Below are 21,083 nucleotides of genomic sequence, written 5' to 3' on the forward strand. Positions count from 1 at the left end.
AGTGACGTTTACATTGGAATAAACCTATGTTGTCATCTGTACACGTTACCAGGCAACACCAGTTACCTTCAGGTGTCGTATGTTTCGTACAGCTGACAGTGTTGGACTGACCTGTTCCTGTTATTTTTACTAAATGACTAAAATGTCTGAAATATAGTCAAGTGTTTTTTATTTCACATTTTGTTACAATAAAACCACAAACTTCATAGCATTTTATTTGGAAATTTATATAATAGACCAACTAAAGTTGGTGATTTTATACTTTTTTTTACTAGGAAACATAAAAAAATGTGTTATGCATTTTTGTATTCAGGCTCTTTAATACGTATATGATCCATGCATCTTAACTGTGAATAATAAATGTTAATCACTTATTTCTTTATTTTGGGAACTTGGTGTCAAAGCAATTTTCTGACTTTTCTTGCATGTCATTAAAAGCATTTGATTGGAAATGGTTTTAAATTTTTCATACAGGCATAAATAAGTAAATGTTTCATGTTTTATCTCTAAACTTTACCTTCAGTATAAATTATGTTTCGCCTTTAATTTCCACTTCTGCCTTAATGTTAAAGAGAGTTGCTGGTGTTACAGGAGCATGTTTTCTATAAGTTTATTCTGCCTCTTCAGCTCCACCAGCATGCATGAAACTTTTGGTGCAATTTGACGCGCATTAAAAATAAATGGTATGGTGAAGTTTTAATGATTTAAAAACATTTAAAATTGCATCCAGCCAGAGCCAGGGAGACGATCTGTACTTGGAAAGCTTTTGTTCATTTGAGCTTGGATCAAAGGTAAATGTTTCATACAGGGGAAAAAAACGTGATTTATAATTTATAAGGAAGTTGTGATTCATGCTGTGCTTTTATAATGTTTTCTACCACTTTGTCAGCTCTGAATCTCATGTTTTATGCCTATTTTTAACCTTTTTCTTATTCAGAGCACTTTGAAATGTAAGTTACAATCTTTCTGTAACTTTTACACCGTTAAACTTGCTATAGTAACTGTTTATTCTTGCAAGGAGTCTGTTTTTAAGCTACATTTGAGATGTACAAAATTAATAAGTAATAATTAGGTGCATTTTAAAATTGGTGTCTGAATTTTCTGGTTAGTTTTCTTAGTATGTATCATATTTCTATATATCTTTATCCTGATATATATTGATACTGTTTACTGGTGGTTATATCAGTGTAATTTATTCAGGATTAAACTATATTAGTTGTTCTACCTTGTGCTTGTCTTTATTGATCTGTATTGTTCCTATAGTCATAATCCTGCTCTAGGAAGATGTTAAGATGTTCTGGTAAAGTTGTTTCATTCCCCAAATGACATATTTATGTTGCATTTAGCAAACAGAAATTGTTTTGGTTATCCTAACTTAATGACTTAATGTTTGAAAATGGCAACAACTTTTTATACAGTTTGTAAATATCTGGTTTCTACTGTACACTATCTATGGGTGAGTAAAAACCCAAATAACTCAAGATGTGGATCAGAAAAATCTGCCATGAATAGATCAAATTTGGTCTCAATGAATGTCAAAAAAACCAAAAAAACATTTATTTAGACCAGAATTAATCACTTTATTTTGTACATTTAACATGATGCTACCATTATAAAGAATATCCTTCAGAGTTAAAGAATTTCTGCTATTTTTTCTTTCAGTAAGTCTCTCCATGAGGATTAAAATATTGCAGCAGAGTTTCTGACAGGAGTTAGAAAGACGTCAGTACGCGCAGTCCCAAAGATCTTATACAATCTTATTTCAGCACTGCACATTGAATTTAATCCCCAAAAGCAGGACTGGAACCAGAACCCTCAAGTTTTTGCCTCTTATAGAACCAGCTTCAAGTTTAGATGGGAAGATATGAGCTTTGCTTCTAATTTTGCTCTAAAATTGTTCCCCAAAGCTGCTCTGTGTTCTCTCAGTGTGCCTTACTGCAGCCATTTCTGTGTTTATACTCACCCTCATACTGTTGGCTCTGTTTTTCTCTTCTTCCTTCCTGTGCCCTCTCTGCAACTGGTCCAAACAGACGGCGGCATCTTGGTTTTTTTGGCTCACTTTCTGTGAGAAGTTTTAACTTTAGGGATGAAGTGAGAGCTAAACCAGGAATAGATCATTACAAGGTAAAAGACATAATCTATACCCAAGTTTTTAAGCACACGCTTTATGCATGAGGCCCCTGAGCTCCATGTTGGCTAATGATGGCTAACTGTTTTCCTTACAGTACGACGGTTTCCGTGTAGCAAATGAAAACATACATTGAGGTAAGACAGCTTGGTTTATTGTACTGCACTGAAATGTTTAATTTGTACATTTTACTTGTGGTTTTGGGTCGGCTGTAGTTTTTGGTCTTTGCTGTTGTTGACGTGTGATGCTAACTGAGCAAGTATTTGCTGATTTTAGGGGATTAAAATGGCTGAAAGCAGATTTTTAACGCAGTACTTTGATTTTATAATACAGGCATGTAAATAACGAATGCTTTGAAACATTTTCACGTTATGTTTTAACCTCAAACTGAAATGTTTGTCTTGGGATTTTATGCGATAGAGAAACAATGTAACACATAATTGTTGTGAGGTGGAAGAAAAGTAAAATAATGCTGTTGTTTTTTAATTATTTTGTTTTTGTTATGTATAAATAATCTGAAAAGTGTGTTGTGCATTTAGTTCAAATGGTTTCCAGGCATGCATAAATATGGAAAAACAAAGCAAAAATACAAAAATATATTTTTTCTTTATTTCTGTCCATCCTTTCATTCTAGTGTCTGCCCTTCTTTCTCGTTTGTATTTTAACTTTTCTTCCTCTCTTCTTCCCTATGTGCCTTCACTGATTTTCTTTCATGTTGTTTTGTTAGAAAAATGTGCAGCAACCTTGTTGACAGTTTAAAGTTTTTAGCTGCCTCTTTTCTTAGTCTTGCAAAGCTCTGTCCAATATTTCAATAAAATATATTTTAGTTTGTGGCTTTAAAATACAGTTTAGAATCTCCAGTCACTTGAGGAAACTGTATTAGTGATTAATATTTCTGCTCCAGAAATTAGATATTCCATTTTTAGTTCAATACATTTACTTTTTAATTGGTCACCAAATGATTTATAGAATAAATGTCGGCCAGTAAACGGGTCAAAATCCTTTAAAAAATAAAAATAGTATCACATCCCGTAACAGTACATTACAAAAAACACAAATTAAACACACCAATTTAATTCATATAAAAATTAATGCAGTAATCAACTTTGTAACAAACATTTCAAACAGATCCTCATAAAATCAGAATGTTCAGTAGATTGATTTTATTTTCTGAACTTTTTAAAGTTTTATTTTAAAAACTTAATAAAAACAGAAATGTTCAATCTCCCAAATGTAAGAACAATAATGACAATAGAATAATTCAGTTGAATTGAATTATTTTAAGCAGAACCAAGTATGATAAATAATGTAATCATTCACAAGTTCCCCAAATGTGAGCTTCTTTCAAAACGGAAAAGATTTCAATGAACTTCTAAACCATCATATTACTCCTGGGTAGAGACGCTCCCATCAGGGTTTTTCCTGCCGGTTCTGATCACCATGAGGTCCGATCACTGCCGATCACAGATACCGATCACATGGATTGGCTGTTAATGTTTGGCTTTAGGTAGAAATGCTACTATGTGATCTGGCAAAATGGAGCCATAAAATCACCTCATTTAGACAAAAACATGTCCAATACTTGCAGGCTCATGGCTAATTGTTCTGGTTCTGATGGCTTGTTTCTGACCCAGTAGAGTAATTCAGCAGAACACAGGGAGGAGGCAGAGGAACTCCATTTGTTCTCTCAGATTATCTCATGTTAGGACATAGAGAAAGTTACATTAAAACTTTTTTAAAGTTTCCTCCTCAGTACCGCGTAGCGATGGTCCAACAAAGAATTATTGTGATGATTAATCAGGTTAAAAATTGGCTCATTCTGAAGATTTTTAACCATTTACACCTTTTTTATACAGTTTTATACATTAAAAGATACAAAAACAGATAATTAAATCACTTGTTAGAATATATTTACAAAGTTTTATCCATCTATTTTTAAACTTTCTAACTTCTTTTCTGCAGTTCCAGGGTGAGTCTTTCTTCATGACTTTTTAAGGAATGAGAAGCTCAGCTCAATGTTTTTATCCAACCTTGTTATTAATCAGTGAAATAAGTTGGAGGAGAGACGTTTGGTTCCTGTTGCAGCTCAGTGTTAATCTGGTTAATCTGAGAGATGAGCTCCAGTCTAACACTGCAGTGAGGATTAAAACCGGCCAGACAAGGTGAGGGACGGAGGAGAGGTCACCATCAGGAAGTTTGAACCTCTGCAACAAACTGCATTTTAATCACAACCAGCTGCTGATTTTACTGGGTTTTGCTTTTTCCACTTAAATCCTTTATTTTCCGGTTTGGGTTGAATCAGGTGTGGCCCACGTTGGCGCTGTGGCGGGTCATATCCATGTTGGTTTATTCACTAAAAACAGGTTTACTTTTTGTTATCAGATTTAAATGTAAAATATAGCAGAGATGCAGCGATCAGACCTTTTCTGTCCAACACTGATCTCCAGTTTTCATTCTGCTCTGATCTTCCAGTTCCTGGCATTTTTCCTCCAAAGAGAAAAATGTTCTGCAGGTTCTGAGTTTCAGGTAGAAGTTCTGAATGAAACAGAAAATATGAAGATTTTCCCACTTTAGGCTTCAAAGCATTGACCTCTGACCTTCATGGGATGGGAATGTTTTACTTTAAATCAGGACTTTCTGAAAGGCAGAGTTGATGAAAAAATATTTTTAATGCAAATATTTAAATTTGAGCAGGAAAAGAACAGAATGAGCAGCAAATGAACCAAATGCAGAAGAAAAATGTTTTTATTTAAAACACATGAAGAAAAACTGCAGCAAATTTACAAAAGGAAGATTTAATATTCAAATCTGACATGTTGAGAAAAATAGGAGCCGATAGAAACAGAAAATGATCAGTGATTGAGAAAAACTGATCAACATTTCAATAAAATCTGATGAATGAAAGGAAGAAATAAGAGAAACAACATCTTGATATTCAGTGTGAAGCTTTGACTGGAAACAAACAGGAAAACATGAGGATACTGGAATAATCCTGGAATCATCCTGGAATACTCCTGGAATAATTCCAGCTTCCATATTTAAAGGACTGGAAGAAGAAAAGTTTTCCAAGGACTCAATCAGAATTGTTTCACCAAGAAATAGATTGTAGAGACTGAACTATCTGTTCAACAGTGAGAGAGTTTCTCTGACAGGAGGAAAATCTTTAGACTCTTTAGACTCAACTCAGCACAGAAACACTGAAGAGGAACCAGAACTGGACCACAACCCAAATCCAGGAATCAGAGGTTCAGTGAATGTGGTGTTGAAGGTGTGGAGGAGGATCAGTGAGTCAGAGGAAACTCTGTAGAAGGACAGAATGCCAGCAGGACAGTCCACATACACTGCTACTCTGTTAGAGACAGAGGAGGAGGAGAGACGAGTTTTTATCTTATTGTGACAGACAGAGTAACCATCATAAGAGCATCTCAGACTCCAGGAATGATCATTATATCCAAACAAACAATCTCTACTGTATTCTTTCCTCTTGATTCTTCTGTAACTCACTGATATATCAACATCTCCTCTCCACTCGACCTCCCAGTAACAGCGACCAGTCAGACCAGTTCTACACAGCAGCTGAGGCCAGTAATCAAATCTGTCTGGATGATCAGGATATGACTGAAGCTCCTTCACATATGTCACCTTCCTGTTGTCTTCAGACAGTTTGAGTTCTCTGTTCACTGTGTTTGTGTCGATGGTGAGTTGACAGGAATCTGATGGAGAAAACAAACACAATCCAGCTGCAGTTATTGATCATTTATTGACACTTTGATGATGACTCCTGAATGAGTGATGTGACAGTTTGAAGATGGTTGAATGTGAGCTGCTTTGTTGTCATGAATCAGATGAAAAATACACTTACACTTCCTCAGACCTGGTGTCAAGAATGGGACTCCAGCAGGCTCCTCCCTGAAAGGAGGAGGGGGGTCAGACCATCAGTCTCTTTCAGCAGCAAACATGGACATTACATGTCTCTCAGACACACATTGTCCTCCACTGAGACAGGAACAGTCCAACATTTGGATTGCAAACTGCAGTGGATGTAGGAAGGACAGTTGGTGCTGCTGCAGCACAACTCATTTCTCCAAACACAGGAAAAGCTCCAACAGAGAGGAGAAAGGAAATCCCTCAGTAACAACGTGAAGAAACTCACTGAAGCCTAAAAGGACATCAGGAAACTAAGGAAACATTTCTGGAAGCTCAACCTGATTTAATAATCAGCATTAAAATACAATCAATCTAAACTCTGACACAACACCTGGATACCTGTTCCATCCACACTCCCACACACAGATGAAGGAATGAAACACTAAACAGCCCTGCTGCTGAAAACCTGCTGTGGCCTCACTGTAATATCCAGAAATACAAACATTAAAAAGGAGAAACTGCATCACATTCAACAAAGAGTTCAACAAGAATCAAAGATTTGATCTCTGAGCTCAGACTCACAAACCAGGGAGAGGCTTCCATCATCACACACCTCTGACAAACACCTCCAACCTTTCAGCACTTCCTCTACCAACCAACAGCACCAAGTGGCGCTGCTGCACACATTTACAATGAGACCAAGAAGAAGAAGCAGCATCCTGAATCCAGCAGCTGCAGTAATGGCTTGTGAAAGTGTCCAAGGAGCATCTGCAACCAGAACCAGCAGATCCAACAGTCCAGAGAGTCTTTGTTTGCATCTTTCCTCTCAGATTTCCAAGCTGCTCTGAGAGGGAAATGACATCATCACTCTACTGATGATGTCACGCTCTGATGTCACTGATCAGGAGCTGCTGGACTTGTACGTTTCCAGCATGGAGGACAGAGAAGATCTCAGCTCTGATGAGGAGCTGGCCTGCCTTCAAACTGATTCAGGGTCAAAGAAATATTTCCAGATGAAGTCAGACTAAAATGTTGGATTGTCCTGCTGTTGCAATCAGAGGCCAAGAAGAAGCTTCAAGTTCTTCTCCTGTTCAGCTCTACGTTCGTGGAACAGACTGACACTAACATCCTGACATCTCATCCCTGAACAAAGCTTTGCAGCATCAAGGTGACTCTTAGCGCCATATATGGACAGATTTCCTCTAAAGGGGGCGGAGCCTGGATTGGAGGAACCAGCAGCAGCTTCCAGGAACAAACCTTGGGAACCTCTGGAGGAGAACATGGAGATGAGATTCCTGCTTTAATCAGTGGATTCATTGATAGAAAACATGACGACTGAAATATCTGAGAGCTGCAGCTCCATTTTCTACAGATCTGCTGGAACATCAGATAGAAATGAAGAATTTCATCATTTCACATCAAATCTGTTCATCTTCCACAGAAACAACTGAATTATTGACCTGAACTGGTTCTAAAGGTCTGGATGGTAAAAACATCCATTGTTTTTATGTCTCATTAGTTTCCAGAAAGAGTTGAAATGTTTCAGAAGCTTTTATCCAGCAGCTCAGTAAAGATCTCTCCTCTTTCCAACTTGATTTAGTCCATGAAGCAGAACATCTCTGCTGCTGCAGCAACAGGAGGAAACTTCTCCAGCTCTCAACTTCTACACTCTGACTGCTTGGAAACAGATCAGGGAGGAACAGCCTTTTCTCCAGGCTGCCTCCTCCTGACTCTAGCGCCACCTACTGGCTGTTCACCAGAGGTGGAGAAAGAACTCAAACAATGTACTGAAGTAAAAGTACAAATAAACAGACAAAAATGTTCTCTAGTAAAAGAACCACATTAACATTTTTACTTGAGTAAAAGTAAGGAAGTACTGACTTTTATAAATACTTAAAGTATTAAAAGTAAAAGTACTTGCTGAATGTTTTACCTAATGGCTAATACAATATCATTAAGTGTACCGATCATATTTAATTTTAATACATCATTAATGAGCCATTTAATGATCAATGCTGCAGATAAATCATGTTTTATTGTGTTTACTCTCTGAGACAGTTTAGATTTAGATTTGTGATTCTATGCATCAGAATTTCAGGATGACCTGCGTCTCTCTAGCAGTCCTTTACTACAGTCATTTTCAATAAATTAGAATATTTATGAAAGTATTTCAGTAACTCGGCTCACAAGTTAAACACATCATACAGATTAATTCCCCACAAACTGTTTTAAAGCTTTTATTTGTTAATGATGATGATTTATTGCTTACATTTAATGAAAACATAACATTTCTGATCAGATTACAGATCAATAAAAACAATTAATGCAGAAATGTGGGTCTAATGAAAAATATGTTTAATATCTGCTGAAGTTGTTTTAAAACCTGACAAACGAGCCTCATGGGAACCAATATTCTAATTTATTGAATATGACTGTAAATGCAAATATGAGATGGAGATTATTCACATTAATTCAGTAACCAGGATGTGGAGGAGTTTAACGTTACTGGGACATTCATGGCAGGAGACGCTGCGCTCCATGCGCCCCGACCGCAGTAATCAATGTTACTGCCAGTTCAGCTGCTTACAACTATTTAATTGTTTTATTTATTGCAGTCGATTTAAACTAGAAGCTTGGTAAGATTACATAAAACTTCTCTAACCTAAATCAATTTAACACCCAAACCTCAGACAGCGTTTAGCAGCTTAACTTTCCTCGATATGTTTTTCAGATTTGATGGTGAATTTTTGAAAGCTAGCAGTTCATGATATCAGGGAGGCAAAGGCGGCACCAGAATCATTGATTACTTTCAAACTAACCAACAAATCAAAAAGCGCAAAGCGACTTGGATGTAACTTGTAATGCAACGTTTATAGAAATGTAGTGAAGTAGAAAGTACAGACACTGTAAAATGTCGTGGAGTAAAAGTTCCCACCATTAAATCTACTTACGTACAGAAACATGAAAAATGTCCTTAAGTTCAGTAACAAAGTTCTTGTCCCAACAACCAGGATCAGGTGAAGGACCTCTGCAGTCCCATGATGCTTCCTCTCCCTCTTCTAAACCATCTGATGGGCTGATATCATCCCTCTACTTTATCAATAAAATGTTTTTCTTTCTCTTATTACGATTCCATTATTTATCCTAAATGTGACGTCAGAGCTGTGGATCTGGAATCTGATTGGTCGGATGGATATTTCCCTGGTTTTCCAACATGAAGGGTCTCTGCCTTTTTCCAAGACGTTGGGAATTTTTCCCAAACTTTATTGAACAATCCCAAAAGCTTTCCCAACTACTGAAAACCTAAACACATTACTCTTTTCTTGGATTTGTCTAAAAGGTCTTATTATTGTTTTTTAATTTCTACCACAGTCAACAGAGCACAATTCTACTTTTTCACCATCATTCACTGCAATTCTTCATTTCCTCTGGAAAACAAGGGATTTCCATTCTCTCCTGATTCCTTTCATTCTTTGGATCATTTTCCAGATTTCGCCCCCTGGTGGAGATCAAACTACTAAATGGATGAAATTGTTAAAATTCTCACTTTCTTTCTTTGCCTCATGAATTGTTTCAAACTAAATGTTTCCCAGCAGACTGACTAAAGACATTTCTCCCTCTTCCTCCTCTATCAGACCTTCTCTGCTCCTGCAGCAGGTTCCTCCATACCTGAGAGCTTCCAGTCTCCAGTGTGGATCCTTCAGTCCAGCCGACAGCAGCTTCACTCCTGAGTCTCCTGGATGATTGTAGCTCAGGTCCAACTCTTTCAGATGGGAGGGGTTGGAGGTCAGAGCTGAGGCCAGAGAAGCACAGCCTTCCTCTGAGACCAAACAGCCTGATAAGCTGCAGACACACAATTCATCACATGATGAGAACATTGAGGTAGAACCCAAGGTCTGAACTGATGGATGGATGGATGGATGGATGGATGGATTGATTGATTGATTTGTAACATGTGGAATTAATAAGAATGCCAATAAACTGCTGGGATCTGTAATAATGTTTCTTTTTGCACCTAAGATGAAACAATTTATCAAGTGCCCAGAGTTACCTGAGAGTTTCCAGGTTGCAGTTTGGACTCTTCAGTCCAGCAGAGAGAAGCTTCACTCCTGAATCCTGCAGGTTGTTGTTACTCAGGTCCAGTTCTCTGAGACTGGAGGACTGGGAGCTGAGAACTGAGGACAGAGCTTCACAGCTTCTCTCTGAGAGGTTACAGCCACTCAGTCTGAGGAGACAGAGACACAAATCTATTATTAAAAAAACGTGTTCTTTCAAATCAACAATGTTTTTATTGGACAGAGAAGGAACTATCTTATTTTACACAACCTTTGCATTTGTTGTGAACTGGTTCAGTCTACAGTTGGACCTCCAGCCTCAAAGAACTGAACTACAGGTAACAAGGAGGTTGGAAATAGCATTATAAATTTTCATAATTAACTATATTAATCCAATTTCAATTTTAACAGTGGAGAAGTTTTGCTGCTTTAATATGTAACACTATGTCCAGCTGCTGAAGGAAGTATGTTTCTTTTTTGAGCAACACTCCTAATGAAGAGATAATGCACCAATATGTAAACTGAAACATGAATATTTACCTCATAATTAGCAGATTCCTATCTATAAAAAATACAGTAACAATCTGTGACCTTACAGAGCTTTGTTGGAGGCTTTAACCACTGGCAGCAGCCTCAGAAGAACCTCCTCTGAAGCAGAGTATTTCCTCAGGTCAAACACATCCAGATCTTTTCCTGATGACACTAAGATGAAACCCAGAGCTGACCACTGAGCAGGAGACAGTTTATCTGTGGAGAGACTTCCTGAACTCAGAGACTGTTGGATCTCCTCCACTAGAGAACGATCATTCAGTTCATTCAGACAGTGGAACAGATTGATGCTTTTCTCTGCAGACACATTTATACTGATGTTTTTCTTGATGAACTGAACTGTTTTCCGATTAGTTTGTGAACTACTTCCTGTCTTTGTGAGCAGACCTTTTAGGAGTCTCTGATTGGTCTGCAGTGAAAGTCCCAGGAGGAAGCGGAGGAACAAGTCCAGGTGTCCATTTGGACTCTGTAAGGCCTGGTCAACAGCTCTCTGATGGAGAGATTTTAGGTCAGATTTATTAAGTAATGAAGATTTCTTAGATCTTTGTGTTTCTTTCATGACGTCAGAACCAGATTTGATGAAGGTCAGATGAACATGAAGAGCAGCCAGAAACTCCTGAACACTCAGATGGACGAAGCAGAACACCTTGTCCTGGTACAGACCTCTCTCCTCTTTAAAGATCTGTGTGAACACTCCTGAGTACACTGAGGCTGCTCTGATATCGATGCCACAATCTGTCAGGTCTGATTCATAGAAGATCAGGTTTCCTTTCTGCAGCTGATCAAAAGCCAGTTTTCCCAGAGACTCAATCATCTTCCTGCTCTCTGGACTCCAGTGTGGATCTGTTTCAGCTCCTCCATCATACTTGACCTTCTTCACTTTGGTCTGAACAACCAGGAAGTGGATGTACATCTCAGTCAGGGTTCTGGGCAGCTCTCCTCCCTCTCTGGTCTCCAACACATCCTCCAGAACTGTAGCAGTGATCCAGCAGAAGACTGGGATGTGGCACATGATGTGGAGGCTTTGTGATGTCTTCATGTGGGAGATGATCCTGCTGCCCTGCTGCTTATCTCTGAATCTCTTCCTGAAGTACTCCTCCTTCTGTGGGTCATTGAACCCTCTGACCTCTGTTACCATGCCAACACACTGAGGAGGGATCTGATTGGCTGCTGCAGGTCGTGTGGTTATCCAGAGGAGAGCAGAAGGAAGCAGTTTCCCTCTGATAAGGTTTGTCAGCAGAACATCCACTGAGGTGGACTCTGTAGCATCAGTCAGGATCTCCTTGTTGTGGAAGTCCAGAGGAAGTCGACTCTCATCCAGACCATCAAAGATGAACAGAACCTGGAAGTGTTCAAAGCTGCAAATTTCTTTGGTTTCAGTAAAGAAGTGATGAACAAGTTCCACCAAACTGAACTTTTTCTCTTTCAGCACATTCAGCTCTCTGAACGTGAATGGAAATATGAACTGGATGTTCTGGTGGGCTTTGTCTTCAGCCCAGTCCAGAGTGAACTTTTGTGTTAGGACTGTTTTCCCAATGCCAGCCACTCCCTTTGTCATCACTGTTCTGATTGGTTGGTCTCTTCCAGGTTGGACTTTAAAGATGTCTTCTTGTCTGACTGTTGTTTCTGGTATGTCTGGTTTCCTGGATGCTGTTTCAATCTGTCTGACCTCATGTTCATCATTGACCTCTCCAGTCCCTCCCTCTGTGATGTAGAGCTCTGTGTAGATCTGGTTCAGAAGGGTTGGACTTCCTGCTTTAGCAATCCCCTCAAACACAGACTGGAACTTCTTCTTCAGACCAGATTTAAGTTGATGTTGACAAACTGCTGCAAGACGTTCTAAAATAAGACAAAAAGTAAAATCAAGAACTAGATAAAATTTTATTCTCAAGATGTTTTGCATAAATGTGATTCCATCTCTTCAAATTTCAGTAAATGTGTGATTTATCCATCAGGTTAAACCTTTGTAGAAATCCTCTTACTGCTCTCCAGACGGTCAGCCAGCTCCTCCTGCGTCATCCTCCTCAGGAAGTTCAGTGTGATCTTCATCACTGCCTCTCTGCTGCTACTCCTCTGCTCTTCATCCTGACCTTCCAACACCTCATCATCATCTCTCTGATTCTCTGTGCATTCTGGGTCATTTGGACTCAGAATCTTATGGATCTTCTTCAGCTCGTTCTTCAGAAAAGTGACAATGTTGTCCTCCAGTGTCTGGAATAGAATAATAGATGAAGGAAACATCAGACTGAAATCATGGAGCCAAACACCAGATGGATGTTTGACAGACTGACAGTCCTCTGGTCTACAAAGTGCAGCATGGAGATGACTGTGAACAGAACCGTTGGAAAAGTTGTTCATGTACAGACCATAAATATTGAGTCCAGCTGTGTTTTATGCTGCTGGGCAGACAGACCACTGGGAACCTCTGAGCTCTGCTGGTCCACTCTGTAGAGGAACCAGGAACAATTAGGAAGTCAACAAATATTTATCCAGCAGTATTCAGAAATGAAATCACCAAGACTTTCACATTAAATGTACTTGAAGCAGAAAAACAGAGCATCATATGAACAAAATGGAGTGAAGTTAGAAAGAGGAAGATGAACTACAAGGATGAAGAGCAGTAACACCAAAATCACCTAGAAGACATTTTAAAAGGTTGATGCTGAACTTGGACTTCAAACAGTCCAAACTGTCATTAGATCTGATGCTGGTGGAGACAGTTTCCCAGAGCTTGGGGACAGTGGAAGTGAAGGCTCTGTCCACACAGGTCTTCAGGACAGTGTGGGACATCCATCAGGTTCTGATGACTAGATCTGAGGTGATGTGGACATGGAGGAGGTTTGAGATATGTGGATGTGTGTCCATGTGGGGTCCTCTTTGTCTTTCAGCATTAATCTGTGTTTAATCGGACTTAGAGACTAATCCAAATATAAACCTAGAAATGAAATGGGTACAATAATGTTTTGTTATCACTCTTACATTAGTAGTTTTACTAAATTGTTTTTCATTTAAAGGTTTAGTGTTCTCACCCCAGAGAGGAGGAATTTGTTAAACTGTGTGAAAGACAAAACTTGATTTTTCCCTTAACCATGAACATGTTTTCTGCAGCTGTTTCCCTTTCTACTGAAATACTCCTTACTTGTGAAACTGCCTGTGTGTAGAATGTAGTTTCTGTGTTCCTCCTTCCTTGTTATCAGAATATCCCTTTTCTGTTAAGATCACTCTCCCACATCCCATTTACTCCTTCCCTGTGTTAATAAAAAGACAAGCGCTGCAGCAGAGTGTGGGAACACACGATGAGCGGCTTGAAGAAGCAGTTTTCTGTGTCTTCCCCCTTTTGCAAAAGCTTGGTTGAAAACTAATAAACGTTGTTTGTGGTTCTCTTTTATGTAGGTCGAGAAAATACCTATCAGAAATTTACTTCTGCCTTTGTGTTTCTGTGTTAATATTAATATTTGATTAAATAAATGAGTCTGTTTCATTTGGAAAAAATTAGTTGATGCTAAACAGAAGAAAATGCAGTTAAATGTTTGTGGGTCAAAGGTCATGTCAACATGATAGTTTCTGTGTCTTGATTGAAAAGTGAGTTCATTATGGGTCATTTTTGTCCCCGTTATTCATCAGCAGTAATTGGGTGATTCTCTGAATTCGGTACATTTTGGTGTCTCAGATTATTTAAATATATACCACAATAAATTGTGTTTTTGATCACTGCATCTATTGAAGGACTCTTTAAACCTCCAGGAAAATGTGTCTCCCCACCTTATTCATGAAATCCCAAACAGTATTAAGAATTTCTTTGTTACTTAAGTGGCTTTAAATTCAACCCCATAACGGGACAATTTCTTTCCTCTATGAGTAAAACTCTAACATAATTAAACTAATTCTTCCAGTTCCTTTTAGATGACATGTCCCTTGATATTAATGTATATCTTATTTGATTCTGAATCATAATAATTAGACTGATAAGTAGAATATGGTAACTTGATGAAAAAGCTCTTCATAAATCATTAACATATACTTTAAAATAAACATTAAATCAGGCTTTTTTACGGTTTTGAATCATTCTTTAAACTTTGCATACAGTCCAACAAATATTAGTCTAATATTTGCTGTTATTATAAATAAATCATAACAATGTATCAAGTAACGGTTGAACCCATTGTAACAGTTGACAAGACTGTAACGGGGTTGAAGATTTTTACTAAAAGTTGCCATAAGTCCACATTAGCTAGGTTATGGAGCAACATATGATATGATGAAAACAAGAATTAATATGTTTCAAAGACCATTCTTTACTTTTTCCCCAAACAACAATAATTATCATTTACATGCCTAAAGGTGTTGAAAGGTTGAGCTTGACAATGACAATGTTTGGATAAAAAATAATCAAATATTGGTAAGAAACTATATTAACACTTAAATCTCTTTACAGTGTGAGCGGGAAAAAACTTGAGTGATGTCACTTCCAGGGTGCTGAGGAAATTGGACTGAACCATTATTTATAAAAAGGAGGGATTGGTCTGCTGTTATAGGGTTAAACAAAACTGGAGGGATATGATTAAAAAGTGATATTTTATAAATAATTCATATATTTTTCTCATATTTCTTTTATTTAGATTAAAGTATACCTAAAAATGTTTAAAATGGTACAAATAAGTTGCAGTTACTGGTTAGTTTAATTTGTTTTATATTCACTGAAAAATTAACATTGGTCAGTGGGGACATGCTCATTTGGCTCATCTCTACGCTTCAACAACCCATCAAATCTTAAAAAACATAATTTTTAAAATATATTTGTATGTCATATTACCAAGACACACGGATATTTCCAATACTTGATTTTTGTCAAAAAATGTGGGTTGCATTATATGAAAATATAGAGAACTGACAGCAAAATTAGATTTTCATCAGTTAATCAATGGTCCCTCTCGTATCACCAAAAACAGTCAAACCTTAATAGATTTAACCTTTTCAAACAAACCTGGTCGAATCATAAAAACCTATAACTTAGTGTGCGGCTTATCTGACCACAATATCACTCTCATTGGAAGGAAATTACCTCGAAATCGTTTTGTCAGTCATTATAATACACAGAAACAGATTTTAATACAAATTCCAAGAAAGGATGGACCCAAATTTGAGGCTGAATTAGCAAGGGTTAATTGGGATGACGTCCTAATCCAGCATCAGGTAAATGATTGCTGTAATACATATATTCTCAATGTTTGTGATACTATGAATAAGTTTTTAAAAACTCAAATGAAGGGATGAAGAAAAATACAGCTACCTTGGGTATCAGATGACATTCGGCAGTTAATGAAAAAGAGAGACTATGCCCTAAAATTGTTTTTTAAATTCAAAAGGACCACAGATTGGCTGTTTTTTTAAAGTTTGAGGAACAGAGTAGTTAAAGAAATGTACAAATCTAAAGCTAAATATTACATAAACGTTTTGTCAGGAGCAGGAGGGAATGGTAAGACGATGTGGAAACAGTTAAACAGTTTACTGAGCCCCAATGTACACACTGATTACAAATATGAAGGTAGCAGAAAAAATCCTAACTGATCCTGCTCAGCTAGCAACAATATTTAATGATTTTTTCCTCTCATCAGTTAAAGACTTGGCATCAAAGTTCCTACCAGCTCCAATGGATTTACATGGTACAAAACCAACCAAAAAGTGTTTTGATTTGTTTGAGATAAAAGAAATTCATTACTCTGATGTTCAAAAAGCTATCAATAGCTTAAGCAATTCTTACGCAAATGATATGTATAATTTAGATGCTATGTTTTAAAAATAATACAGCAATATTTTGTTGAACCTTTAACTCACATAATTAATATTTCCATCAGAACAGGGCAATTTCCCGATGCATGGAAAAAAGCTTTGGTGAAACCGATTTTTATATCAGGAAGTCCCCATGAAATCAGTAACTACAGGCCAATAAGTTTTGTTCTGGTCATGTCAAAAGTGCTGGAGAAAATTATTCTAGAACAACTACTATTGTATTTAGAAAGTAACAATCTTCTGCTTCCTCTTCAGTTTGGCTTCAGACGTAATCATTCTACAGAGACTGCTATAAATCTGCTGCTTGAAAATGTTAAACAATCACTTGATAGGGGACAAATCACTGGTGCAGTTTTCCTGGACTTGAAGAGGCTTTTGATACGGTGAACCACAACTTACTGATCTCAAGGCTTTCATCATTTAATTTCTCAGAACGATCATTGTCTTGGTTTCAATCATACTTGTAATATCGTGAACAGTGTGTTGTCATCAATAATAGTAAATCTGTCTTCTGTAAAATAGTAACAGGGATTCCACAAGGAACTATCTTAGGTCCAGTCCTTTTTAGTCTGTATGTTAACAGTCTTCCTGATGTTTGTCCTGAAGTTAACTTGCAAATGTTTGCTGATGACACTATTGTTTATACATCAGACAAGAACAGTATTGTAATCAGTGAAAAACTTCACAACAGCCTGCAGAGATTATCATTATGGCTAAATGATTCTTGCTTAACTCTCAATACAAAGAAAACAAAATGTATTTGCTTTTCAATCAAGAAAACATCATTACAGTCCTTGAATATTCAGATCAATGGGGACCCTATTGAGTAAGAATCACAAGAAAAATATTTAGGAATAATTCTGGATGCTCAGTTAAATTTTAGGAGCCATGTTGACAAAATCAGCAAAACTGTTAGATCAAATATAAACTGTTTTAAATTTAATAGAAATTGTTTAACACTTCACTGTGCAGAGATGTTTCTTAACTCAATGATCCTCACATTTTTCCTATGGAGCTACTGTCTGGTCTCAGACTAGTCAAACTAGACTCAAACCAATAGCAAGTCTCTATAATCGGGCTTTGAAGGCTTTATATCAAAAGCCAATCAGATTCCATCATTGTCACATTTTGGCTAAATTCGGCATTTTGGACTTTTCTGATTTTATAAATTATAATCTTTTAAAATTGATTTTTAAGTGTTTAAATGGATATGCACCTACATCATTGAGTAATTGCATACAGAGACTGCAGGGCAACAGCAGATCTACTAGAGCAGCTTCAGATGGAAACTGTAAGGTTCCCTTTCGAAGAACCACGTTTGCTCAAAGTGCTCTGTCCATGAGAGGATCTGCAGTTTGGAACTCACTTCCTGTTGATTTAAAGTCTGTAACCAGTATTAGTACGTTCAAGAAACAAACTAAACTCTGGTTATGTCAAAAACAGAACTGTACCCATTTTTGATGTTTCATGTTTCATGTTTGTTTGTAGATGTCGTCAACATCAAGCTGTGCTATTTTAAATGATCATCTTTTTAACTTTAGAGGTACTTTTTAAAAGCCCATCTAGGGACAAGTGCTGTAAATTAGCTGTTGCTATAGCGCTATGACGCAAACATGGGACTGCTGTTTTGTTCAGTTTGTTTATGTCGATGTGTGTCTGTCCCTATCAAATAAACTCAAATAAATAAATGAATAAAATATTTGAGATAAACCTGTGAGACACAAAATGCACCGAATTCAGAGAATGACCCAATAGCTTATGTATGTTAGAGACCATCTGGTTCTGAAAGATATCCACATGAGATATTTATTTATCTTAATTGTGTAAATGGTTAATAATCCACTATGTTGGATGATGTTTGAACCACAGAGATGAAACTTTAATCATAAAATTAATTCATAAAAGCCTTTTTCTTTCAGCATTACTCTGTCTGGAAAATAAATTAAATTTAGATTTAGAGAACAATCCAAATATCAATCTAGAAATTAAACTCACTTCTGCCTTTTGTGTTTGTGTGTTAAATTAATATTGGATGGTCATAATAACAGACATAAACTGAACAGTTACAGCAGTTAGAAACAGCTCACCTCTCTGATGGTGGAGATCCAGGAGATTTAAAGTGAATGAATTTATCCTTTGACCTGTCGCTCTTAAAGGACACACAGCTGGGTTCTGGTTCTGGTTCTGGTTTGAGTCTCTGATGGATCCTGACAGAAACATGATGATTAAAACTTAATCAGCAAAGAGGAGCAGCAGCAGCTTCATCACCACGTCTGTTCTGGCCTGATATAGTGAACGCTGTGTGAAAAGGGCTGTGGACAGTTAGAGATGGTGACCTCACCTCTGACCTTTGCTCTGGCTCTCATCTTCCCCACACAGAGTGGTTTTAGAGGGAGGGACTCCCTCCTCTCTGTCCTCACACTGATCCATGCTGCTGAATTCACATCAGCTCACACACACTTTCTACCTTCACCTGCAGAGGAAACACACATCATTCATCTGCACATCAACTCTGATCATCCTTTACATCATTAGAGCTGGAAAAAGATCAGCTGCTCCTCCTCTGATTGGCTCTTCTTCTCTGCTTCATATCAGTGTCAGGTGAATGCAGTCAGACAGCAGAGAGGCAGAGGAAGCTGCCATCAGCTGCTGCACTTCTACTATCAGTCCACTAGATGGAGACATGGAGCAACATTTACATTCACTGATTCAACCTGAACATGTCTTATAGTTCACAATTATTAATTTCTACAAGTGGATTATTCACTCCATTAAAGATGAATTATTTAATCATCTGACTGAATCAAACCCATTTTAATAATATTTTATTTTGAAAGGAAGCAATAGGAAACTGTTGCTGACCGTTAATGGTGGAGACTAGAGTTCGGTACCAGGAAATAAAAACATGAATCAGTTCGGAGAAGAAAACAGTGAAACATCAGCTGTTCATCATGTTGTTTGATTCCAGTTCATCAATAATCTAATAATCCTGTAGATTAGCCTTCAAACAGCAGAGACATTAAAGTTTCAGCTGAAATCAGAAGTGAAACTTTTCTCCAAACGTCAGAGATTAGAAACAATCAGGAAAAAGTTAAAGTGATGAAAAATTCAAAAAATAAACAAATCAAACTTACAGTTTGTTCAAACGATCCAAAGAGTTAAAGAAGAAAATTTAAACAACAGACTGAGACCCAACTAACGGTCTGGAGCCGCACATAAACAGGGAAATTCAAACCGAAAGTAAATGTGACGGATGTTGCGTAACTGATGACGTCACAGCTCATCTGGTTTGTAGTTTTTTCCTTCAGAGCAACAGAACCAGGAAGTAGAAACTCTGAGGGAAAGTCGATGAGCTGACACACACACACACACAGCAGCAGTGTGTGTTATCTGGTCAAAACAGGACCACATTAGTTGCCTACTCCCTGACACTGAACTCGGAGCCATTTATCTTATGGGGTCTCTGGTTACTGTTGCTGCACTTAGAGCATTGCGACTGTCAGGTTTGGGAAACTATCAGCCACGGTGCAGCACTCTGAGCAGATATATGATGGGGGAATGAAAAGTTGATGTGTGTGTCGCTTTATTTACTGTTTGTGGAGTGATACATAGTCATGAGTCTTATGCTGCGTTGTAGATTCGGTGCGATACACTATAGGATTAAGCTTGAATGATTCAGAGTGCTGTGATACTCAGACTGATACTATGCACTTGTTTTTTTTCAGAGGATTTTCTTTTCTAAGTCCATTCACAAGGCAACAGGAGAAATAAGTGAGAATGTTTACTTGGTTCTGATTAGATCTTGTTTGCTGTTCACACCTTTTGTGTGATTCTAGTTTTTTCTTTCTATAAAGTTGGAGGAATACTGATTTCTGCAACTTTTTCCCCACTACTTCTTTTGTCAGTTTGCCTCAATCATTCAGTCATTCACACACTTTGAAACCTCAACAGAAGTGGTTTTCAGTTTCTAAGGCCTGGCTGAGGTGTCTGTGCTAACCTCATTAATTCAGCTTATTCTGGCCTAATTAATGTTTGTCAAAGTAATTACAGCTATCTGGAGTTACCGACATAGATGCAGCAATCTCAGATGTTTGTTGTGGTGTAAAAAGCTGATCCAATGCGAATTCAGTTTGCATTTAATTGTGGTGCAGAGGAGATTAATATCTTGAAGTTACAATTTGGTACTTTTAAATATTGAAGCACCATATTATCGGCATTGTATCGGTATCTGCTGACATTAGCTGTAAAATTTAATATAACTCACAGATATAAAAGCCATTGTTTTGATGAACCAGTGACAATGAGTGTTTGAGTGTTGTCATCGTCTTAGAGAGAGCAAATGTCAAATAAAGGTGACATTAAACACAATGCAAGTTGAAAGTGTATCATTTTAGCATTAGCATTTGGTAGCTTGCTAAATTGATCAAATTAATGCAGTATTTTATTTCCACAGCAGAGAAAACCATATAGTTTCAGTAAGTAGGTATAGGACCAAAATATCGGCATTGGTATCGGTTATTGGTTATTGGTTATCTGCCAAACGAGTTTTAGTAAATCAACATTTAGGCCAAAAATCCAATATTGTGCATCTCTAGTTTTAAATTAGATTTTGAGATTTATTTTAAATTCAGATTATAATCTCCACCTGGAAAACATGTCTATTTAAAAAAAGCTTCAGCCAAGTTAATTAGTCA

The 21,083-nt window shown here is 37.4% G+C and overlaps 2 protein-coding genes across 2 annotated transcripts in view; both read right to left on the reverse strand.

Moving 5' to 3' along the window:
- Nucleotides 1-18,772, reverse strand: part of LOC116724474 (NACHT, LRR and PYD domains-containing protein 14-like) — a 36,595-nt gene extending 17,823 nt beyond the window's left edge. Inside the window, exons 1-2 of the mRNA XM_032570194.1 lie at nucleotides 18,731-18,772; nucleotides 18,477-18,596 (exon numbers count right to left, since the gene is read on the reverse strand). The gene's annotated coding sequence lies outside the window, so the exon portion shown is untranslated. The remainder of the gene's footprint in view (nucleotides 1-18,476; nucleotides 18,597-18,730) is intronic.
- The window catches only part of LOC116724482 (NLR family CARD domain-containing protein 3-like), a gene marked incomplete at its 3' end in the record, with an annotated part of 89,009 nt that continues 73,249 nt past the window's right edge, over nucleotides 5,324-21,083 (reverse strand). The window contains exons 4-9 of the mRNA XM_032570216.1: nucleotides 12,582-12,810; nucleotides 10,647-12,438; nucleotides 10,047-10,220; nucleotides 9,665-9,838; nucleotides 5,991-6,037; nucleotides 5,324-5,841 (exon numbers count right to left, since the gene is read on the reverse strand). Coding sequence (XP_032426107.1) covers nucleotides 5,324-5,841; nucleotides 5,991-6,037; nucleotides 9,665-9,838; nucleotides 10,047-10,220; nucleotides 10,647-12,438; nucleotides 12,582-12,810 — 2,934 coding nt within the window. The remainder of the gene's footprint in view (nucleotides 5,842-5,990; nucleotides 6,038-9,664; nucleotides 9,839-10,046; nucleotides 10,221-10,646; nucleotides 12,439-12,581; nucleotides 12,811-21,083) is intronic.

The sequence above is a fragment of the Xiphophorus hellerii genome, chromosome 8 (assembly GCF_003331165.1).
Source record: "Xiphophorus hellerii strain 12219 chromosome 8, Xiphophorus_hellerii-4.1, whole genome shotgun sequence".
Lineage (NCBI taxonomy): Eukaryota > Metazoa > Chordata > Actinopteri > Cyprinodontiformes > Poeciliidae > Xiphophorus > Xiphophorus hellerii.